The sequence below is a fragment of the Lissotriton helveticus genome, chromosome 10, assembly GCF_964261635.1.
Source record: "Lissotriton helveticus chromosome 10, aLisHel1.1, whole genome shotgun sequence".
Taxonomy (NCBI): domain Eukaryota; kingdom Metazoa; phylum Chordata; class Amphibia; order Caudata; family Salamandridae; genus Lissotriton; species Lissotriton helveticus.
Genome location: NC_136071.1, coordinates 199259089 through 199284533, shown reverse-complemented (window position 1 = coordinate 199284533; position 25445 = coordinate 199259089). Strand labels below are relative to the sequence as shown.

Sequence of the window (25445 nt, the reverse complement as noted above, 5' to 3'; positions counted from 1 at the left end):
CCCCATCTTATCTTCTTGATTTTGGGGACCTGACCTAGACCTATGTTGGTAGATCTAAGATTCTGATGTGGTAAATACCACTGAAAAAGTTTCTGTAGGTCCCCCGACCCCCCTCCCTTACAAAGCTTTCTGTACGAGGCATAGCGCCTTGAACTTGATGCGCTGTTTGACTGGAAGCCAGTAAAGCTCCCTAATGCTGCTAGAGATATGGTGGTATTTTGGAATATTGAGCAGCACTTGAGCTGCTGCATTTTGCAGTGCTTGAAGTTTTCACAGTTGTCGTTTGTCCACACCCATTGTGCATTACAATAGTCAATTCGGGAGAGAATTAGAGCAAATGTAATTGTTTTTCTGAGGTCTAAAGGGATAAAAGGCAGGATTTCGCGCAGAGTTTTTAATAGGAAAAAGCAGGATGATGTCAACTGATTGATCTGACCTGCAAAGTTTAACTGGACCTCGAACAGGAATCTGAGGTTCCTGACTTTTGCAGAAGGAAACGGACAGTGACCTGCTTCTGCCGGCCACCAGGATTGTTTCCAGAGTGGTGGCCCATTCCTAAACTCCATTACCTCCATTTTTTCAGTGTTTAATTTAAGATAGTTCTGACGCATCCGGCCCATGATTTGCTTCCACAAATTGTGAAATCTTCCCCCCCGCTTTTGACACTCGAGGAGATAGAGATGACAATCTGTGTATCGTCGGCATTTGATACCATCGAGAAACCATGAGGCCTTATCAGCTTGGCCAGAGGCATAACATATATGTTAAATAAAGTTGGTGATAGTGCTGAGCCTTGGGGAACCCCACAACATGTGATGTTTCAATTTGTTGGCTTAAGAAATTGTTTATTGTTGATGGACTATCCTTCATGATGTAAACTGAAGAACAAAAACGAGGATAGAGAGTGACCACTTACAGAACAAGAGAAGGCTGTAAAATGGCTCTGAAACATATTCCCTCATTCCTCTAACATTATAAAATGGGATAGGGAGCTACCTTGAAATCTCTCCTTCTATATGAAAAACATCAAACACCACACAGATGAAGCATGTTGTTCTGTAGGTCCCATTCATATCCTACCCTGTTGAACAACATGCTCAATATGTTACCCACTGTTCAAGACTCAATCAGAATTAAAATATTGCAAGTATACAAATATGTGCTAGCAAATATATTCTGTGATATTATACTTAGTGCTGCTCTGAATGACTACAGCAGACCTTAAATACAATTTATGAGAAACAGCCTTACCAGTCATTTCTTGTCAATAATTACCAAAGAAATACAATTAACAAAAGAATAACACTTAGTTTAACAAAATATAGAAAGCCTACTTTCAGTTAGCACATGTGTACTATGTCTGTCCATATTCAATGTAACATTAAAGAATGTAGCAAAATAGCTCAAGAGAAACATACTTCCAAGCACTTTGTAAATTTTCTGTAGTGGGAGGAGCAACTTCTGGCTTCCAAGAATTAATTTCACCTCCAAATCTACAAAAAAAAACAATGGTTGTAAACTATTTTAGAGAAGTCACAAAATCGCGTCTGACTAACATATTAACTGTGTCATCAAATCAGGAATACAATTACCGGAGAAGGCTCAAACATATATTACATTTATCCTTCTGTTCCCAAGGAATTACCCTTGGCATCCACTCTTGGATATATTACTTAACTGATATTAAATCATGACCAGAATAAAATAATCCAATCCTCTCAGCTGGTATTATATATCTTCTCTATGGGTGCAGTAGAGGAAACAAAGCCACTGGACACTGAGAAACTCTATATTCGCCCACATGCCAACACATATTCAATTTAAGATCCTTCACCTTATGTAAAAGTGTTTGTGTGAGGCTTAGTACCAAAACCCTGCCTAGTGCCTTCCCTGTGAATATTTATTTCAGGCCACATACTGAGTGCAAACCACTGTCTATGGAAACTCCTGCCAGCTACTCTGAGTCTGAGAGCAGTCTCCCACAATGATACTTTTTGGGTGAACTTAAAATATGTTTTCTTCCTTCGAGATTTGGGCCATGATTTACTATGTTTTTGTGTTGGAATTTTGCCACTTTTGTGGTGCAGCCGTAACTCAAAATATATTTTGGGGTTTACAAACCCAAACAAAGCCTGATTAGTGTGTCTTTGTAAAAACAAAAAAGTAGCACAAGGCAGCGCATAACGCTGCCTTGTGTTACCTTGCGTCGAGGAGGCGTTACCTGGGTGGAGCATGGGCATTCCCGTGCATCCACCCATATATTTTAATGCAGATCCAGATTTACTAAAGACAGTAAACATGGGTTTGCACCAAAATGGTACACCTATCCGAGGCTGATGTAACGAGGAGAAATTAACAAGTTACTTCCCTTTGGTAACGCATTATCTGGTAGAGACTCTATCTAGCTGCAGATATCTTACAGCCCCACCCATGCCTCCTGGCTGCTTCTAAGGCCCTATCATATATTGCGAACCAGTTTCATGGTCTGTCAGGAACCTCCCACTAACTAAGGCCGTCCAAAGGGATTGCATCACTGACCATTGTCTCATCTACTTACGCTATGATGTTAAAGTAGTCCTTGTCAGACATCTGCTCCTCAAGTAAAAGCCGCAGGGAATGCTGAATATGAATGATATACATAGAGTTGGTCGCTGATATATCAACAAGAACCACCACCCTAAAAACAAAATTTTATTTTCAGAATTAACCTACATGCAGAATTAACAGGCAGAACTGAAACGTTCATAAACCATTATTTGGAACAATACATGTGTACACGTGCAGACAAACTGGAAGGGGCTGTGAAACAATTAGGTAACAACAAAACCTCAAGAAAGCTGCAATAAGACACATTTCAGTGGAAAGCTCCTGGATGTGAATGAAAAATGTCCTAGGAAAGTTTCAATTCTGTTAAGGACCAGGAGGCGAGGATTATGCATTTCTTTCTTTACTTTATTTCCACAGCAGTATTAAAAGAATTTAAATAAAACCGTATAACATCACACACTACACACCTCATCAACCATAGGGAAGTAGTCTCCATGGTAACCATAGTCCTATCACAGATCAGTCCATTGCATATAATCATTGTACGTCCTTTCTGCTTCCTCTTTCTTTACTGCTCGTCAGTTAAGTGCACTGTTTCAGGGTTTTGTGAAGGTATTGTTATTCCTTGTTCAGTGCAGTGGACTTTTGTCCGAGTGCTTTTACTTCCCGCTCTTCGCTGACCTATCTGTAGCGTGTCTGTGCGCTGTGTGGGCTGTCAGACGTGCTGAGACCCAAAGAGGCAGCTCTGTCGAGCGCTCTTGTCGGTGCTCTGCCCGCACTTGGTGATTAGGACTCACAGAGCCTACGGACTCGGTCCTTTCCCCAACAAACCCTTGCTGCACTGACACCACAACGTGGTGAGATTCCCTATATGGTCAAGTGACAACAGCGCCTCCTGGTGGTGGTTTGGAGCATTTTTTGCCTTATAGTAGTACAGCTTGGAGCTGTTCGAGCACCGACCAGGGGGCTGCCCTCTCTAATTTCTTACAGGCGTTTTTAGGTTTCGTCCTGGCGTTGCAACTGCGTAGCAGTTGCTCCGCCCAGGCGAAATCTAACGTTATCTCTATATTGGGGACTTGGGACCGCCCCTTCTTCCATTGGCTAGCTCCATAAATGGAGGCTAGCCATTGGAAGAGATTGGCCGTCAATCACGTTTTTCCAGAGAAAACGCGATTCGGGGGCGTTTCTGGGTCTTTTTTTAAACCCCGCCCCTTGTTGCCGTGTGTCCCGGGCCGCGCTGTGATTGGCTGCAGGCCCGGGACACCCCAGTGACGTCATTTCCCGGGCCGCGCTGTGATTGGCTGCCGGCCCAGGACACCTCCGTGACGTCAGCCAATCACAGCACGGCCCGGGACCTGACTTGTTTTTATTGTGTAATTTAACGACACAACCTACGTGTCTTACAGAGCATAGTGAAGTGGTGTGGCTCACTGGTTAGAGGCGGCAGACCCGAGAGCAGAGGACGGCCCGGGACCAGGGTTCGATTCCCGACGCGGCAGGCTTCTGGACCAGGGTCAGCGGACTCGATAATTCTCTCGCCTCGGTGTCCACTCTGATCAGCGATCACACTCGGCAACTCTGGGCATTAGCTTGCCTCATCTTCACTAACGGCCCCACCAGACCGCCGGGGATGCCTGGTCTCACCCTGGAGGTACCCATTAAGGGACCATCTCTCAGGGAAGCCAGGAAGGGTTTCGCAGCGGTCGAAGCGCGGAGATACTCCTCCGGGAGTCGATCCTAGCGCTATATAAACTTGCAATTAATTAATTAATTAATTAATATTGCTAATATTTCCAGGCCATCTTCCTGCCCACCTGAAGATTTACATCCGAGGGATCGCAGCCCGTTTGTGAAGGAATGTCATATATGATATATGCTACGCCAATATGGTTCATCCTGGAGGCATAAGGGCGCATATGCCCCTCCTGAGCAGGGCGTGCTATGTATGTCCAGAAAGAAACACTATAGCTCCAGCTTTGTAAACGGTTTTTTATGCACAGGGCAAGAGTTTGGTGCAAGTACAGAGAGCAGGCGACTCTCTTAAAATTGACCGAGTACGACACAGTGTAGATGCTGGAGACACTTGCACGCAGGTGGCGTGTGATCCTGGGCGGATTGGCTCAGCACCTACCCACATCTGGAGAATATCAAACGCAGAATGTACGTTGATAAGCAGTACCCAAAGAGGATAGCGCACTGCACGGCTCTTCTCGACTTGTCTCGTGCTTAATATTACACACTATGGCAGCGGGTGTCTCTTTATCGTCCCGTTACATACAGACAGGCGTGGACCCCCCCCCCCCCCCAGGTGGAACGCCTGCCTGCCACTGGCGCCTATTTCGCGTCAAGGGAGGAGCCATCATTTAAAGATACTAGGTGGGAGGTAGACAGGCTTCCCGGATCACACTTGCTTCACAGACTCACAATCTGACCGTGGCCGCACGTCCCCCCTCCCTCATTCACCTAGCTGTAAATTGGGAGAGGCAGCTAAGTGTGAAATGTGTGAGTAATTCGATTGGGAACATGCTTCCGGGAGTGAGGGGGCGAGGATAAGCAGCACAATGTATGTGTTTTTATTTTGAGCCAAAAACTATTTAGTTTCTGTGAGCACCCGTTGTTTACATTGTGACGAACGGAGACGCTTAAAGTCACCCAGTGTGGGAAAGATGGCAAATATGCCTTTTTGGGCATCCGGTTAATTGATGCTGAGAAGAGGAGAAATAGATACTTGCAGTTGTGTTTTGGACAAATTATTGATATGAAATGATTGGTGTTTTGTTACTGTCAGTTTTACATTGCACAGTGTGTCGTTGCCTTGTCAAGCTTTAGGTGTTCCGGGTTGTCGTTTAGCGCGGCTCCATGGTATTCTTTGATCTGTTGGTGTATGGTTCTGGCATGTGAGGTAGGGGGGTTTTACAAACTGAATTAGTGTCAGTATTAGTTTCGGTTGCATTTTTATTTAAACAGCAGAATTGCCCTCGGGTTTTTTGCACCTCGACACATAGTCCGATACACATAGATGTATTTATGATCGCGCTATAAAACTTTATCAATAAATAAATACTGTAAGCACAATCGATGGAAAACTATTGTACTGGTAAACTCAAATTTACAGCTAGTGCTAAGTCGTCACGTTTTGACGTATCCCGACAAAAAACTAAACAGCCATCCTTCAGAGCGCTCTTCTGTATATGAAGATGTTCTAAATCGATACAGATGCTTTCGGCGTGTGCCATGTTGGGTGATTCCCTTAATGCGTGTCGACCAAAATACTTGTGTACCCTAATACCGAATTGCCATGATCATAGCTGCCGCTGTTAAGAGACCAGAGCGCTTTTTTGTAAAATAGGTACAGTTGTCAGACGTGTAAACAGTCAGTTTAGCATTGCAAACACAATACAGTTAGTTTTATATATTGGAGAGGACTGCGTTTATTCGGAATTATGTCATACCCGTATTTATGAGGGCCTCAAAACACTGTGCAGTGGTAAGATAACTCAAACACGCACACCCCTCGCGTCTCCCAGGTCGGATCTGACAAAAGTGATTTGCCGTGATGACGTTTTGTGGATTTAGCTAACTTTCATCCTTGCACTGTTGACCGTTATCGTACTTTATAAGGCCTAGAGGTTGATACCTGTTGAAACTGTTTTAAACTTTTTGTGTCCGAAATTCAAGCAGGATATGTCATTTTTAGCTGGTACTCAAAAGCGTGTAACTACATTACAGTTTATGTGGTTTAGTAAACGGTATAAATCGGTGTTCGACTTTATTATTTACTGACAATGATAAAGGGGATGCCTCTGGTGAAGGCTGACTATGAACCTGCTTCCAGTCGGAGCCCTGATCCCGTCTCGTCTGCAGACTCCTGTGTAGAGGACAAAGCCGGCCTGGGCAGTTTCCCGGCTTCATTCACAACAAGGCTGGTGGCCGTTTGAACGAAGTCCCTCTGTCGTTAACAACAGATTGTCAAGTTCAGCAGGCCATGGCCAGCCTGAGCCGCTTATTTTGCACACACCCTGTCTGGAGCTGTAACACACCCTTACTTCAGCAGCCCCCCACACCCAACGCAGTATGCATCAAGTCAAGCTTTTATATACAAGTCACTCAATTTTACTGAAATTTAACTTGTCTAAAGCAGACTGTGTTTGAAACAGAGTCATGGCATGAAAGCAGAACATAGTCACGTTTTGTAACCCCATATTGTCTAGCAGGAAATGAGATGGGACACTTAGCACATAAACAAGTTAGATTCTATTTGTAGCTGATACTCTTCACCCACTGCACACAACATGGACAAATGTTGGTTATTTCTTCTCAAACTATCGGGAACAGCCAAGATTCAAAGGTTACGTAAATAACACTGTTAGCTAGCTTTGATGGCTGTAAATATGTTTTTTTCCCTGTAGGCAGATCAAAGGTTAAACCATAGTAGGACCCCTTAGTATAGGCTATGTTTTTCACAGATTATAAATAGGTATTCTGCTTTTTCACCTTTTGAATACTGATTAGCACATATTAATAGTTAAAGATATTTGTCAACAATATGTGTTACATGGCCAAAGTCATCTTTGGTTCTCCTTTATTTGCCCAGGGAATAGACCAAACCAACATGTCAGACCCACACTCCTCAATTCCCTGTAATATATTCATGTGTTTAAGTCGAAAATGTCAATATTATTTGTTTGTCAGAGTGGCTGTGGTGGCAATTTCAACACACAGAATCTCAAGAGCTTCCCTTAGCAGTGTGACACCTCAGTAGATTTCCATGATCTAGAGATGTTCATCCACTCATATACAAGCATTTTACTAGCAAACTAGGCAATTCCCTACTATAAAATAATTTCCTTGCACAAAGGCATTATGTCCACCATTTAGACAGAGGACCAAACAATCAGATTCATGGGTAAGTTACTATGCTACTCTTTATTGCATGTCTCCACTCTCTTACACTGGTTTTGTATTTCTGTCAGAGCTTACCTACTCATGTGCCATCGCTGCTCTACGCTGTCCCGAAAAGTCCTTTGTTCCTCCTACTTCTTGCCTTTACCCTACCCTACATAGGCAGTAGTGTCCAGCTACTAATCCAAATGACTTAAGTTCCTCCAAATATGACATCCTCCCTTTCTTAGAGAAAAGCAACTCCTCTCCAACATGGTATCTTCCCCTTTCTTGAATAAACAGTAAACATTTCCTTCCCCATCTTAGAAGAAAACCCTTTGTTGTATGCCCATGCATTGAGTATTTGTAGGAAAGTGCCCCTTTTTGTCATTGTCACCCTCACTTTTTGCCACTGGTCCAAACCAATCCAAAAATTCTTTATTTCGGCCATTTGAGACCATAAAAGATTTGTTAAAAAGCATTTAAAACACATCAGGCATAGAATAAAAACAAGGCAGGGTACATTACACTAATCACGACAACAATACTGGGGGGTCTAAGGGATGTTTTACAGACCTGCAGGGTGAATATCCCCTATTTACATATATGCTCAATACAGAACACCCTGGGTCTACACAGACAGAGTGAGAGAGAAGTGAGTCAGCCGAATGAAGCAAAAACTAGGGTACCAGTTTGTTGGAGTGGGAGCAAGATATCCTTATACCAAGACCCATCAATCACCCAAAGTGATGTCTCATCATCTGGGTTTAGGTACCATCCTATCAAGGAAAACCGATCTAAATGTTTGATCGGAAAAACCTTGACTAATAGGAAGGCTATAGGATGACTGGTTAACCCACAAAGAGCTTGCTCACATCCATAGACTCACTTGAAAAGGTGAGAGGATCAAAAGAGTGTGAATAAAGTGCAGCGCTAAATAAAAGTGGAAAAAAAGTGTTCTAAAAATGACTAAGGAGTACTTATCACAACTTTATTTATCAAGTCCCCTTGCCATTGTTAAAAAGCAGGATGTTGACGCTCAAGATATTCAAGACGTCAAACAAAATGAAAGGTCGACATGTTTCTGCCCTCGCAAAGATCTAACTGTATCGGGGCATTCTTCAGGACCAGGCTATAAACAAATACAGCTGCTGCTACAAAGGTGTAAATTATAATAGTGCAAAATTATATTATACAGTACATATACTCCACCGGTAATGTCCAACTTGGGTGGTTTTACTGGTACATTAACCGAAACCTGTAAAAAACAAGCATCATGTATATGTCAAAAGAATTACTCCTCAACTGAACTCACTCTCAACCACACTGTACTAGCGTAAAGCAACGCTTATGCATTTCTTATGTTATGTGGTGATACTCATAGTTGGTTTATCACTTACCCATAACAATTGGGTGTAGCCCTCACCTCTACCTGGCTCATTACTCAGGGAAGGGGGCCCCGCTCTAAAATAAGGACAAAAACACACAGTCAGTGATATGCCTGCATCACTACTATGAACGCCTTAAATTTACTAAACTCTCTCATGACTAGGGCCAATGATCAATACAGCCCCGCCGGTCTATTCCTCAAGGGGTACCTATCTTTAAAAGGAATTGAATCTCTGCTTAACAAGAGGACGGTGTCCTCTCCATAATGAAAACCATTTCAAATACATTGCACATCTTAGTATTCCATAGCTCCTCATTGAGGTATCCTGTTGTCTAGTATATATAAGTTAGTGATATCTCAAAGCAGATATCAGGGAAGGTATTAATGCAATCACTGTTAAGCATTCCATTCCCCCAAACTACTTTCAGCGCTTACCTTCCTCATCTATGGATTCCTTGCCTTTGGGACTCACCTATCCGTCGGTACCCCGGGCCGTCAGGAGTAATGTCCGGAGGTACCGACGCTCAATCCCAGAGTGGTTTTTATATCGAATGGCGGGCTCGTCGGTGACGCGGGGTCCTGTTAATGCAGGGCGTCCGTGGCTCAGCCTGCTCTCGTGCAGAAATCAACGCGCATGCGCGTGATTCCACAGACTACTCTACAAACACTCAACCTTCACCGCGCATGTGCAGTGCATAATACACTCCGACGGACTCATTAGACATACACTGCGCATGCGCGGTGCAGAGTACACTAACGGCGGAGGCGCTGAATGGAAGAAAAGGGCATTTCTTTCACTGGGCATGTTCCAAACTCAGTCAGCGCTCTCCATATTACATGCTCTAGGTAACCAATGGCTATTCTCGGCCTCATCTATTCGTAAAGGTCAAGTAGCACTCAATCACAGCAAACATGCCCAAAGACTTAGCTATTTATATCTATTAATACTAAAGCTAGAGTGGTGCTGGTAGTGTGAATTTATTGATGTTAATGTTATTCTGTTAGTCTAATAATAAGTGTCTGCCCTTGTTGGACTATCAGTCTACTGATCATGTGATAGGCACTTTTAAACACAAAAGGTTACTTAGTGTGAATACTACCACAATTCATAGAGTGCGAGTATTGAAGTTGTGTTTCTTGGTACTATGTTATGTGGAATGTTGTTCTGTTAGTCTAGTGCCAGCCACGGGATCTCATCATTAAGCCCGTCAACATCGGTATGTAAGCGGAACACCCAACGTTGTTCACGCTGTAGAAGGAATTTTTTAATATCAGTGATGTGAGTAGGAATGAACGGCTTCTCTAGAATCACCCAGTGTAATTCTGTGTCAGAGTGTCCTGCCTCTACATAATGGTTGGTAAGTTTCGTGGCACTTCTTTTACACCGAATGGTACTGCGGTGTTCAGAAAGAGATATGTAGGGATGACATCCAGGAAGATCAAGGTGAGAATTTCTGAACACCGCAGTACCATTCGGTGTAAAAGAAGTGCCACGAAACTTACCAACCATTATGTACCGATGTTGACGGGCTTAATGATGAGATCCCGTGGCTGGCACTAGACTAACAGAACAACATTCCACATAACATAGTACCAAGAAACACAACTTCAATACTCGCACTCTATGAATTGTGGTAGTATTCACACTAAGTAACCTTTTGTGTTTAAAAGTGCCTATCACATGATCAGTAGACTGATAGTCCAACAAGGGCAGACACTTATTATTAGACTAACAGAATAACATTAACATCAATAAATTCACACTACCAGCACCACTCTAGCTTTAGTATTAATAGATATAAATAGCTAAGTCTTTGGGCATGTTTGCTGTGATTGAGTGCTACTTGACCTTTACGAATAGATGAGGCCGAGAATAGCCATTGGTTACCTAGAGCATGTAATATGGAGAACGCTGACTGAGTTTGGAACATGCCCAGTGAAAGAAATGCCCTTTTCTTCCATTCAGCGCCTCCGCCGTTAGTGTACTCTGCACCGCGCATGCGCAGTGTATGTCTAATGAGTCCGTCGGAGTGTATTATGCACCGCACATGCGCGGTGAAGGTTGAGTGTTTGTACAGTAGTCTGTGGAATCACGCGCATGCGCGTTGATTTCTGCACGAGAGCAGGCTGAGCCACGGACGCCCTGCATTAACAGGACCCCGCGTCACCGACGAGCCCGCCATTCGATATAAAAACCACTCTGGGATTGAGCGTCGGTACCTCCGGACATTACTCCTGACGGCCCGGGGTACCGACTGATAGGTGAGTCCCAAAGGCAAGGAATCCATAGATGAGGAAGGTAAGCGCTGAAAGTAGTTTGGGGGAATGGAATGCTTAACAGTGATTGCATTAATACCTTCCCTGATATCTGCTTTGAGATATCACTAACTTATATATACTAGACAACAGGATACCTCAATGAGGAGCTATGGAATACTAAGATGTGCAATGTATTTGAAATGGTTTTCATTATGGAGAGGACACCGTCCTCTTGTTAAGCAGAGATTCAATTCCTTTTAAAGATAGGTACCCCTTGAGGAATAGACCGGCGGGGCTGTATTGATCATTGGCCCTAGTCATGAGAGAGTTTAGTAAATTTAAGGCGTTCATAGTAGTGATGCAGGCATATCACTGACTGTGTGTTTTTGTCCTTATTTTAGAGCGGGGCCCCCTTCCCTGAGTAATGAGCCAGGTAGAGGTGAGGGCTACACCCAATTGTTATGGGTAAGTGATAAACCAACTATGAGTATCACCACATAACATAAGAAATGCATAAGCGTTGCTTTACGCTAGTACAGTGTGGTTGAGAGTGAGTTCAGTTGAGGAGTAATTCTTTTGACATATACATGATGCTTGTTTTTTACAGGTTTCGGTTAATGTACCAGTAAAACCACCCAAGTTGGACATTACCGGTGGAGTATATGTACTGTATAATATAATTTTGCACTATTATAATTTACACCTTTGTAGCAGCAGCTGTATTTGTTTATAGCCTGGTCCTGAAGAATGCCCCGATACAGTTAGATCTTTGCGAGGGCAGAAACATGTCGACCTTTCATTTTGTTTGACGTCTTGAATATCTTGAGCGTCAACATCCTGCTTTTTAACAATGGCAAGGGGACTTGATAAATAAAGTTGTGATAAGTACTCCTTAGTCATTTTTAGAACACTTTTTTTCCACTTTTATTTAGCGCTGCACTTTATTCACACTCTTTTGATCCTCTCACCTTTTCAAGTGAGTCTATGGATGTGAGCAAGCTCTTTGTGGGTTAACCAGTCATCCTATAGCCTTCCTATTAGTCAAGGTTTTTCCGATCAAACATTTAGATCGGTTTTCCTTGATAGGATGGTACCTAAACCCAGATGATGAGACATCACTTTGGGTGATTGATGGGTCTTGGTATAAGGATATCTTGCTCCCACTCCAACAAACTGGTACCCTAGTTTTTGCTTCATTCGGCTGACTCACTTCTCTCTCACTCTGTCTGTGTAGACCCAGGGTGTTCTGTATTGAGCAGGGTACATTACACAACTAGATCAATTCCCTATAGGAACTAGGCATGAGGAGGCAATTAACTCTATTACGTTACAGTTCATAACATGTTTACCAGAAGATCAATCTTTTAATATTTTTCCCCTTATCTGCCACATGGCCATTAAAAACTTGGCAACTGCAAAAACTATATAGTGCAGGGTACTTGTCTTCAGAATTCTGTATGAGTGTAAATAGTTTCTAGTGCCCAAATTCCTACACAATGGAACTAGCCAATATTTCCTCAGTCTAGTGTAGGTAGGGCAAAAAAACAACACGTGTTTTTCATCCTCCTCATCTTTACTGCACCCAGGACAGATTTTATCGTCCAACGCTGTCCATTTACAAGTAAAAGTTTTAAGGGGCAGGGTGCCTAGCCTCCATTGAATGAAGAGTTTCCTTGCCAGAATAGGAGATATAATATCCATAAAACCTTCAAAATAAAAAGATTTTTTGGTGTCCAAAAATTGTTCAGTTAGGGTGCTGACTTTGGATGCACACACCAGGGAAACTAGACTTTTCTCCTTGAATATTTCAGCGAGCCTTTTGCGTGGCACCCCTTGGCAACCTCTTTCAGGAGCCTCCCACAGCTCTGGAAGTCCCAAGCAATAGAATTCTCGTTTGATGTATGCCAACCACGGAATTCTGTCACGATGGTTCAGGTTCAGGACATGCTGGAGATCTTCTCTGTACTGGGCAAGTTCACCAGTGGACCACAGCCTGTGCCAAAACCGCAGTGGTTTGAGTGCCAGATCATCCCCTATTGAAGGGAGCCCCAGATCTAATCTCAGAGGTAGCAGGGGTGTACCTTGGGGAGGACCCAAGATGCGTCTGAGGAAATTGTTCTCTACCTTTACAAGTTCTGTCCCGGCTTTATGACCCCACAACTCACCACCATAGGATACGGCTGCTTTGGCTTGAGTTTTATACATCTCCAAGGCCGGACTAATGGGTCTAAAGGTTGATGTGTTCGCAACCTTCAGGATTGCCCCCGACATTTGGGCCAACTTTAAACGGGATCTAGCTATCTGCGGACCCCATGATAGGTTTTCGTGTTAAGTTACCCCCAAATACTGGAACGTTCTGACCCTTTCCAGCCTTGCGGAGCCCAGTGTTGGATTAGGCCTGGTTGTAGTGGAGGGGTTAAATACCATGAATTTGGTTTTCTCTGTGTTGATCTCCAGGCCATGCGCCCTACAGAAATCCCCAAACCCATCTAGTATCCGTTGGATCCCCATCGGGGATTTGGAAAGCAGGAGGGTATCATCGGCAAACGTAATAGCCGGAACCCTCCTGCCTGCCAACAAGGGTGCATCGTTGTCCCTGACAGTGTCAAGTTGGGATATGACACCGTTAACAAAGAGGCAAAACAGGGTCGGCGCGAGAACGCAACCCTGTCTTACCCCTCTGAGAACTGGACAACGCTCCATCCCTCCCACACCTAACCTGGGCAAAATTGCCTTCGTGGAGCCTAATTATAGCCTGTAGCAGTTGTGGGGGAACACCCAACTCCTTAAGGACCTCCTATAGTTTCTTTCGGGGAACCAAGTCAAATGCGAACCTCAGGTGCACGAACACCATGTACAGACTCCCCCCCCCTCAATCCTCACTGTTTTCCAGTAAAGAAGGACCAGGCGGAAAATCTGGTCCATGGTGGACGTGTTTTTCCTGAAGCCCGTCTGGAGGGGACTGAGGATCGCATTGTCCTCCATCCAGTCGAGAAGATGGTCCAGGAGAAGGCGGGAAAAAAGTTTTTGGGGTACATCTATGAGACTGATCGGCCGGTAGTTGGCTGGGAGCAGAGGAGAGCCCTTTTTAGGTTTCGCCTAAGTGAAAGCCTGCGCACTGCGCAGGCTTTTCACGCAGGTGAAAACCTAATGAGAATGATAGTTGCTTGGGAATCCGCCCCTCTGTTCCATTGGCTAGCTCCATAAATGGAGGCTAGCCATTGGAACAGAGATCTGTCCGTCATGGCCGGACCAGATTCGTGGGCGTTCCCGCAATTTCTTCCCTATCCGCCCCTCTGTGCGCGTCATCTTGGCCGTGGGCGTTTTTTTTTTTCCTTCTGCATTTTCATTTGTTATACTTTTTAGGTTTCGCCTGGCGTGGTGTGTGTGTGGGGGGGGCTCTGGGTGTGTGTGTGTGGCTCTGGGTGGGTGTGTGTGTGGCTCTGGGTGGGTGTGTGTGTGTGTGTGGCTCTGGGTGTGTGTGTGTGTGTGTGGGGCTCTGGGTGTGTGTGTGTGTGTGGGGCTCTGGGTGGGTGTGTGTGGGGCTCTGGGTGGGTGTGTGTGTGTGGGGGGGGGCTCTGGGTGTGTGTGTGTGTGTGTGGGGCTCTGGGTGGGTGGGTGTGTGTGGGGCTCTGGGTGGGTGGGTGTGTGTGGGGCTCTGTGTGTGTTTGGGGGGGCTCTGGGTGTGTGTGGGGCTCTGGGTGTATGTGTGGCTAGGTGTGTGTGTGTGTGTGTGTGTGGCTCTAGGTGTGTGTGTGGTAGTAATTGCTGTCTGCTGAGCTCGTCCGTAGGGTACAGTAGGTCTCACATTGCAAGAGATTAAGCTAATGGCAATGTAAATGACAAAACCAACACATAAATACAAATTTTGTCATTTACAATGCCAATAGCTCTAACTTATCCAAAGGCGAAACCATTGCATTGTAAATGCTTGTTTTTGCTAAGCTCACACCCTCAAATTAATTTGTCCTCATCTGGGGACCACGTTTACTCCTCATTCCAGGAGGTAGAGGAGGAATTGCCCCCCCCCCAATAGTCATTGCGCACTTAGGGGTGGGCAAACCACTCCTCCCCTGCCCTGCTCCGTGAGCAGAGCAAAGCAGCATTGCCAACCCGCCTGCCCGCCCGCAAAGGAAACATAAAATGATAATAACTTAAAGTTATTAGCATTTTATTTTTCCTTTCCTTTCCACAGCTCGAAAGCAGTGGGGCGACGGTCCTTCGCCATAGCGGAGGAGCCGCCCTTGGCGTGTGAGTTACCGAAACTCTGTAGATAGTAAAGTCAGAAAGGGGTGCCATAATTCATGGAAGGAGGCCCCCTGAGTCAAAAGAGAGAGGGTAAAGCTCTCCATCTCCAGAATATACCAAAGTCGATGTAACCACCCCCTGATATGTAGGGAGCTGTCCGATGCTCCATTGTGACAGGATATTTTGCAGGGCCGCCCCCTGGGCCAACCCAATTTGTCTTCCTCTGCGAGATTTGACGGGGAACATAAGTGCATCGCATAATCCCAATATGATAAAAGCTAGAAAGTGGGAGAGTTGTGTATTAAGATAAGTATCAACATCGTCAAGCAATTGTGTCCAGGAGGAGGTGAGTTTCGAGCATTCCCATAGTAAGTGTAACAATGTGCCTGGGGAGTTGCATTTGCGCCAGCAATCTGGTTTTCAAGCAGGATTGCCTCTGTGTAAACGGGTTGGTGTAAGATACCAATATTTGGCCATCTTGGTATCCATTTCAATACTTGCTGTATTATGGGCCATGTGTCTGGCACGGTAATATGTCCCCCATTCCTTTGGTGTCAACTGGCGGCCTAGCTCCGCTTCCCACCGTTTCTGACCAGTGGTCTTAGGCATTGTAGTGGCAGAGCAGAGGAGGCCCTACAGTTTGGTTATGAGGCGTGTGTTTGATGTTTTGGAGAGCAGCCATTTCTTGATGGAAGCAAGGAATCATTGGGCGTTAGGGCAAATTGAGGGGTGTATCACCCAGTGTCTTATTTGAAGGTAGTGTAATAGCACAGTTTTAGGTAATCTCTTTGTTTTTAACAGGTACTATTGGCACATTTATTGTTCACAGGCCTTAGGAAAAGTCAGTTGCTTGAGAATTAATCGGATACTTAAAAGATGAGGGTGTTACCTCCTGCTCCATAATCAATGCTTTATCAACGTAATCATACGTATCAAACTAAGGCCCTAAAGATACTGGAGGAGTAGATTCTATCATTCTATTACAGGAATCAGTGACCACTTCACCTTCCTCACTGTGGTTATGACTCCCGGGTCAATTGATGCACTTTAAAGCAGGTACCAGCATCATGGAGTGCTTTAAGAAAACCTTAATTAAGATAAAATATAACTGCTAACACTCGAGACTGTGAGTGAGAAGTGGATTTTCTGTCATTGTAGAAAATTCAATAATGGCCCATTATTCAAGCAGTTCTGCACAGGGGGTTTCACAATGAAATCAGGAATTTAAAGCTCCTTTTAAGTTAAGTTGTTGGAAGAGTAAAAAGGTCACCACCATTCATTCAATTTCAAAGTTGTGAGGAAAATATTTAAAGTTAACTTGAAAGAAAATGATACTTTGATTTTCACTGTCAACTACTATAATAGTTGAAATATTGGTAGTTTGAGAGTAAATACTACACAAGGTTGAACCCATAATATATGCACCCATGGGGAATACATGAAGACCATTGGATTTTGTGTGTGGGGGGAAAAGGCTTGCACAGACTAGGGAGCACTCCTCCACCCAGCGCAATCATGTTCTGTGTGCAATGAAACAGTGACGTCATGCTGACACTGTGGTTATTTAATCACCCTACAATGGCTTTTGGCAGTGTGCAGAAAAAAAGGACCTGGAGAAGATGCATAGGGCATGAGAGTGGAGCATCATTTACTGCTCGCCCAGGGAAATCAGGTGTGAGTGAAGAAGTCTGTATTGGGTTAATCCCAGGGGACCAGACAGAAAAAAAGAAATCAACTTTAAAGGAAGGCCTCAGTTCTTAAGGAGGGAGAAAACAAGTTACTTACCTGTAACTATAGTTCTCCAGTATTGGTGTCTTTCATAGATTCCCAAGCTTGAATCATTTCCTGTCATCCCAGGGAGAGTCCCTCCGTAAAACTAGAAATCAGTGCTATGTTAAACTTTGCCTACAAAAGGCTAGCAAACATTCACTTTACTAACTTATCCCTAAGACCCAAACTCAAGCCAAACAGGCTGCAGCACTCTGTGGAACACTCCACTCAGAGGCTTTCTTACTTCAAATTTTCAAGCACCAATGTGAACATGACACAGCATCAGTCATATACACTGGGGAGCCATAGTTACAGGTAAGCAACTTGTTTTTTTCCTCCTTTATAACTGAGCCCTTCCTTCAAAGTTGATCTCTTTCCTCTGTCTGGTCCCCTTGTTTTCTTCTCAGTATTGAATCGTTCATAGATTCACATGCTTCAATCCGGATAGCAGTTAAACATCATCATTTATATCATTATATGTAGTTATGATTCATCATAAAGTCATAGCAGATGGTGGGATATAACTTAAAATGTGAGCTCATCTTTATTGGAATAGATGACATACTACCACTTGTCCCACAGCACCATCCTTTAGCACTGCTGAATCTAGGCAGTAGTGTTACGTAAATGTGGGTCTATTTCTCTATGTTGCCGCTCTGCAGATATCCTCCAAAGACACATCAGAAAACAGAGCCGTAGACGTTGTCACACTTCTGGTGGAATGCGCTCATACTTTACCCTGTAAAGGTCTTACCACTTGTTGGTGACAAGACTGTATGGCTGCAGAGATGGGCTATACTTTGTTTGGAGAGTCGGAAAGCTTTCCTGGGAACACCATACGCCACTAGCAGTTGGTCTGATTAACAAAACTGCTTTGTTGTGTAAAGTCTTTTCTGCTACATCCATTGGATGTTGGGAAACATTTCCTCAAAATAATTGATTCATTTAAGTAAAATTTCGATGGTACTTTCGAAATTAGTTTTGGATGTGTTCTCAAGATTACTCAATGACTTCTAAAATGCAAAAAGGGTTCCTGAATGGTGAAAGCCTGTATTTTGCATATGTTCCTTGCTGTTGTGAGTGCTATCAAAAGCACCACTTTCTATTAAAGGAATTTTATTTCTGCTTTATGAATGGGCTCAAATGGGATATTCATTAACTGTAAGAGTACGGTGTTCAAATGAGAATGTGGAGGAATATGCTTTATTGGGTGATGCACTCTAAAAAGTCCTTTGAGAAACTCTTTGATAAGCCTGTTTGACCATAATGATTGTGCTTCAGAAGATCTTCTGTAAAGGGATATGGCTGCTAAATGCACTCTAATAGATGTATGCTTAAAACCTGCATGTACCAAATGTAACATGTAAAGTAGTATCTCCTCTGGTAATATTATGGGATGAATGCTTCATTTCTTACACCAAAGACAAAAAACCCTTCCATTCAGAACTGTAAGTTTTGTTTGTGTAATCCACCCTGGCTAAACTTTCCTTACATTCTTTTGGAATGTTTAAATGTATGAATTATTTGTGTTCAGGAGCCAAGCTGAGAAGTGTAAAGATTTTAGATCCATGTGAAGTATTTGGCCTTGGTTCATTGTTAATAGATTCGGAACCGGTCGTAGTTCAATGTGATGTTCCTCTGATAGGAGAAGTAGCACTGTGAACCAGTGTTGTCTTGACCACTTTGGAGCTATAAAAATTATCTTGCATGGTTCCTTTTTCATCTTTCTGAGAAATCTTGGTAGCAGAAGTATCAGAGGAGAAGCATAAGCAAGCATTTCTGACCATGCTATCGAAAAAAGCACAACCCTGGCTGTAGTAGCAAGCTTGAATAAAACCGGTATTTTTGATTTTGGAGACGTGCAAAGAGGTACAGGTTTGGTTTGCCCCAGTGAGCAAAAAAGCAGTTCAGGATCTTTTGGTTGATTTCCCATTTGTGGCAGGCACTCCTCATTCTGCTTAATGTATCGGCCAGAACATTGTTTCTTCCAGGTACATGTTCTGCTTTTAGAGCTCTCTAATGCATTATTTTATTTTTTTTGGTCCTCATTTGCCTCTAAAAAAGCTCCATTCCATTTGCACCCGTAAATAGAGTGTCGTGCCCTTTTGTGCTGGAAACAGGGAGACAGAGAATAGGAAACAGGGGATACCGGCTTCATCCTTTTGTGCCCTTGTTTATTTGATAACAAAAGAAGTGCCAATACTGTAAAAGTTTGAAACTGAATAATCTGAAAACATCTGAACTAAACGAGATGTTAGAATCTCACATGAGTGAGCAGAATTAATCCTTTATTTTTTTAAACAAGAAATTTTTTCATAAATTTGGTTTTTGATTTCACCAACTTAACGAATTTTTGAGACCTTATATACACTGCATATACAAAATTACAACCATCATAATTACAAAAACAATTTGCTACATTTATAATCAACAACCATTCAAACCTCAATCACTCGCCCAGTTAAAATGCAATGAAGGCAAGTCCGAGGTTCTGCTTAATGGTTCCTTCCCTGACAATTTTGCCGACCTTCTCTGGCCCACTGATTTGCCCTGTCCAAAATCTATTGGCGGCCCAGCTAAAAATCTAGCCATCGGAAAACAGATGAAAGGCAAAATTGGGCCGCCGACGTATCCAAATTGTCCTTGGGCCAGGTAAACAGAAGTTGGGTATCGTCGGCGTAGGCCATAATTTTTGCCCCAAGCTGTTCTGCTAAGTAAATTAAAGGGGTGAGATAAACGTTAAACAGCAAAGGGCTCAAGGTGGAGCCCTGTGGGACCCCAGTATCAAGTTTCTTAGGGGAGGAGGCAAAGGGAGGCATCCACACTTGTTGAGTCCTTTTATCTAAAAAAGACGTCAACCAGTAGATGTCATGCCAATAGTGGCTAATCGGGTAAGGAGGAGGGAGTGGGGAACCGTGTCGAAGGCAGCAGAGAGGTCTAACAAAATCAGAGCCGCTCTGCCACCTCCGTCCAGACACTCCCGGATAGCTTCAGATATTTCAACTAGGGCTGTTTCAGTACTGTAGGCAGGCCTGAATCCTGACTGTGCTGGGTGTAGTGACTGAGAGGTTTCGACAAAGTTGTCCAGCTGTTTAAAAGCGATCTTCTGGCAAACTTTGGCAAGAGCTGGCAATAAAGACATAGGCCGATAGTTGGAGGAAACGGCAGAATCCAGCCCGGTTTTTTTCAAAAGTGGAAGCAATTTTGCTTGCTTCCAACAGGCCGGGACGGTGCAGTGAGAAAAGAGAGGTTAATGATCTGAGTGACCTCATTTCCAACTGTTTCCGCTAGTCCCCCGAGAACTCTAGCAGGGCAGGGGTCGGAGGGGGACCCCGATTTCAAGGCCGCAAGGACAGCAATGATGTCAGACCTGGAGGACAGAGCAAAATTAGCAAACTGATCTGCAGGTTCCGGCATCGTGGAGGGGGGAAATACAGGGGGTGACGGGAAGTTGTTACAAGCAACAAGCAGGTCATCCTGGATTTTGGTAATTTTGTCAGAAAAAAACAGTGAAAGCTCTTCGCACCATTGCTCAGAAGAGGGCAACAAAGGTTGTGCGGCACATGGTGAAACAAAGCTTTTTACGATTGAAAAAATGTCCTTGCTGTTGTTATTAGCTTTATTAATTCGTCCTGAACAGTAACAACTCTTGGCAGATCTAATCGCCGCATAGTAATTTTTTTGCGCCACCCGAAGATCCTTCTTTGCCTCAGGAAGGTATGCTATTCTCCATGTCCGTTCGAGTTTTTTACAGCCTGATTTAAGTTCGCGTAGATTGTGTGAGAACCAGGGTTTGGAGGGGGTAGTGCGTAATCTACGCACCCCGCCTTTTCTGATGGAGGCAGTTGTCCCGTGTTCAACCCATGTATTGAAAACATTAACTGCCGCCTCAATTTCTGGGGGTAGTAATGGGCGGGTAGCAGCGAGGCATTCTGGCAAAATGTCTAAATTGATCTTCTGTGCGTGAGTAATTAGGGAACCGCTCTTCATGGCATTAGCCAGAGGCCAGGAAAACCTAATCAGCTTAAGGTCTGACCAGGTCACTATCTCAGGACTGGCCATGAGAATATCGAAGTTGGAACAGACCAATTCTAGGACGTGTCCACCCGTGTGAGTGGGTGCCACGACCTACTGTTTAAGCTGAGCCATGGAAAGAACTTCGTTTAGGCGGACAGCCTCCGGAGAATCCAGGCTATCCACATGGATGTTAAAATCCCCCAGAAGGAGATACCTTGAGTATATTAGTGTCCTAGGGATTATAACCTCTTCCAGTGCCCCCACAAAATTCCCAACGTATCCCGGAGGTCGGTACACCAGCGTACCACCTACGGTAAGGTGAGAATTAAATGCCAAGGAGAAGTGGAGCACCTCGGCGTCAGCCAGCGGATCCAGGGGGTCAAGGGAGAGAACCCAATGCTCCCTGTAAACCACAGCAATGCCGCCACCTCTACCAAGCGGGCGGTCAGTTCTTGTGATTTTAAAACCCCGTGGGATGGCAAGCTCGACTGATGGGGCACATGTGTCATTGAGCCAGGTTTCAGTAATGAAAAGTAGGTCCAGCTGATTCTCAAGCAGCAGTTCAAAAATGTCTGCTGCATGCTTGACCAGTGACCTAGCATTAATCAAACCTGCTCTGATGAGTGAGGAGTCTGCATAACCTCGAGCATGGTGATTTATAATAGGTTGAAAGCGGAAGTTACACACATGACATACCCGAGATGCGCTGTCTATGACCGCCCAAGAATCATTGCACCCGCAATTCCTGACATTGAGTGCAATGAGGTGGTTGCGGGAGTACCGGGCGTTAGAGATAGAAGGCATCCGAGGTACGTTAGCAGGAAGGCCGGCACAGGGCACGACCGGGACACGGACGGGCACAGACGGGCCCTCCTTTGGCGCTCCTTCGGCGCGCAGTCGGCGCGCCCGCTGCGCGTGGCCGCTGCGCGTCTTAAAGTGCATAGTTACTTATAGACCAAGCCCCTCCCTCAGCTGGACCGCTAACTCGGGTCCCGCAGGGTCCGGGCCTCACTCAAGATGGCGCCCGACCTAGCCCTCCATAACAATCGGCACCTGGAAGCCGCGGTGGAACGGGGCACAGGGGGACCAGATCACAGAACACAAAGGTTTTTAAAAGATATCAAAGGACACAATTACTACACCACAATTTTTAAAATCAATTGCATGTAATTTTTAAAAAGTACTCAATATTACAGTGGGGTGCAAGTTAGAGCAGAGGAGAGCCCTCGCAATCTGCTCGCCTTCAAAGCGGGATATCAAGGTGCTGCCACCACCCCGAACAAACGCCCAGGCCCCCGAATACAAGATCTACTTATAGACCAAGCCCCTCCCTCAGCTGGACCGCTAACTCGGGTCCCGCAGGGTCCGGGCCTCACTCAAGATGGCGCCCGACCTAGCCCTCCACAACAATCGGCACCTGGAAGCCGCGGTGGAACGGGGCACAGGGGGACAAGATCACAGAACACAAAGGTTTTTAAAAGATATCAAAGGACACAATTACTACACCACAATTTTTAAAATCAATTGCTTGTAATTTTTTAAAAAGTACTCGATATTACAGTGGGGTGCAAGTTAGAGCAGAGGAGAGCCCTCGCAATCTGCTCGCCTTCAAAGCGGGATATCAAGGTGCTGCCACCACCCCGAACAAACGCTTTGAGAGGAGCTTGGGTTTCAGTGCAGACTGTGATCAAGAAATTGAAGTTGAAGATGGATTTGAGGAGGTTGTTGCTGTATTGAGTCCAAAGGTGTAACAGTACCTGAGTAACTGAGATGCTTCTAAGATCCTGCTCCAGTACCACCGTGAAGATTTGGTAATGGTGCTTCCTTGGTGATGTGGGGTAGGAATGCTGAATTTTCAAGGGCATGGTTGAACCAAGTGATTGGTGTGGAATTGTCTACTGTTGAAGTCCACAATGGTGCTGTCGAATTTGGCACATGGTCCTGGGGGTGGTGGATGAGGATGCCAATCAGGGTGTAGTTGGCAGTAATAGAGTTTGAAGGTCAAGTGTTCTATGTTGCTTGAGATGCTTTCCAAGGTGGTCGAGCATTGGATGGGTTCTTTGAAGATGATAGTGATTCTGCCCTCAGTTCTGTTTATCCTATCCTATCTTACAATCCCATATTTGCTAGGGATTGCTATGGCATAAATGAGGGGCAGACGAAGGAGTCAGCCAGGTTTTGGGCACAAAGAGCAGGTCCGGTGAGCAGCTGTGTAATAGATTCCACATTTCGGTGGCGTTTAGTGAGTGAACAGGTTTTGAGGAATACGTAGGACAGGGAGGGGTGGGGTGTAGTGGGGTTTGAGTGCATGTGGTTGTGGGTGTTGAGTGTGTGAATTGCTGGAGGAGTGAGTAAAAAGGAGGGAGAGTGCATGTGAAATGGCAGGTGGTGCATGAGAGCACACCTTCAGCTTTGGGCAGCGAGGAATGGCGATGATGCAACCAGGGTACATGGATTGGAGGGTTGCAGTGGAATAAGTGGGGGAGGAGTTGGATGGTTGCTGAGTGTAGACGAGTACTAACAGAGCCAATGGGTGTGCCTTTAGCGCACAAGCAGCACCCAGAGGCGTATATGCACTGAAGCCTCCATTAAGCGAAGACAGTTTTGGCTGAAACAAGTGATGTCACTTCTTATTTAGATGGAAGATGGGGAATCCGTGATGTCACTTCCTGTGCAGACTAATAATGAGAAATCCAGTGATGTAACTTACTCTGCACATGGATGGTGGGAAATACGTTCTCTTTCTTAGCTTCTTCTCCTAAAGAGAGTTTAGGCAGGAAATCAGACATCACTACCTGAGCAAATGGATGATCAGAAATTCAGTGATGTCACTTCCTGGGCAGATGGATATTGGGAAATGATGGCCTAGTCTTTAGTTCCTATAGTGCAGAGGTCTTCAAACTGTGGGGCGCCCCCCCTGGGTGGGCATTAATGGGTTCCCAGGGGGGCGCAAATGTCTCTGCAAGTACATGTAAATGAAAATGGCCTGGAAGGACTGCAATCTTTATTTGCTGCATTTCCAGGCGGTCTTCATTTACGTGGGGCTGGAGGTCAGCTTGAGCTGCAGTGGGCTTGGCTGGGCAGTGTCTGGAGTCTTATCTCCGGCCCGTCTGAGTTTTTTACAGGTCTTTAAAGACCATTTGCATACCTTTGTAAACTTGTTACAGAGGCTTTGTTTTTTTTTCTAGTTCCAGTACCCCCTGTGCCCCCACTCTGCCTATTCCTTGCATTTGTATTTTACATTTACTGCTGTAGTGTGAGAATGCATTTCATGAAAAGGAATATAAAGTAGGGTTGCCAATAGAAAAAATGCCAGCCATGTATGTTTAAAGTGGCATCAAAAACAATGGTCCAAGACTAACGATCATACACGAAATAAATATATACTTGCAATAATTATTTACATTTTTTAGAGCCTCTAGACAATTGGCTCATGTCGTTTCAATCCAACCCTCTAATATTAGATGTATGCAACAACCGGCCACAAAGAAAAAAGTTTTGGGAAAGTGGAGTTTAATTAGTCACTCCATCATATAACCTCAGTTATATGTTTTACTTTTTAGATTTTTTCAACATATATCGGTACAAAGGAACGTAGTGTGTCCAGGAACGTGCAAGGAAGGAGCATGCTTGGGTGATAAGAAAGGGTGAAGTGAAAGCATCAAAATGGTGACATAGAGGAAATATTTCAATGGCTTATGAAAAAACTGGGCATACAATTCCAGCTCTGTGGGCACCTGGCCGCAAGTGTTTGTAATATCAATTCAATATAATTGATTTACAGCAGTAGAAACTAGAAATTAATTCCTAAGTCACAAGTTGGTAAGTGAAATGAACAAGGTGTGGTCCAGGCGCAAGGTGGAAATGCGTTGACGTTTCGACCCTGTTAGGGCTCAAGGGTGATTGGGACCTCGGCCTGCGGGTCTTCTTCAGGATGGAAAAGAGGGGTAACCTGGGTAGCGGTGATGTGGCTGAGTAACATATCCATATGTCTTCAGTTGGGGACAGAAGGATCCCTGGAACATTGTGGAAGACACAGGTATTACCGGATGGCTTGAAGCGGCATCCTTATCCATGAGTGAAGGGTAGCGCGTTGTAAGATTAAATCATTGCTCGTTCCTCCGTGGGCCAAGATTAAAGCTATTTCGACTTGAATCCGGCGTCAGTGGATTGCGCGTGGTTGCCTTTGTTGACCGCGCATTTTCCGGCAGCATAATTCCAGTGGCCCTGTTTAAAGTGCTATGAGGTCCCAGTTTGTGGCAGAAAGCACTGTGAAGATGTAAGTCATTATTTTAAAACAGTATTTACCTACTCTAAGCTAGGCTGATGCAAA

The 25445-nt window shown here is 44.6% G+C and overlaps 1 protein-coding gene across 3 annotated transcripts in view; it reads right to left on the bottom strand.

Annotated features, from left to right (window-relative positions):
- Positions 1-25445, bottom strand: part of VWA3A (von Willebrand factor A domain containing 3A) — a 528715-nt gene that overhangs the window by 281810 nt on the left and 221460 nt on the right. For all 3 annotated transcript variants that reach the window (XM_078665117.1, XM_078665116.1, XM_078665118.1), the window contains 2 exons: positions 2558-2677; positions 1419-1493 (listed from right to left, as the gene is read on the bottom strand). In XM_078665117.1, coding sequence (XP_078521243.1) covers positions 1419-1493; positions 2558-2677 — 195 coding nt within the window. The remainder of the gene's footprint in view (positions 1-1418; positions 1494-2557; positions 2678-25445) is intronic.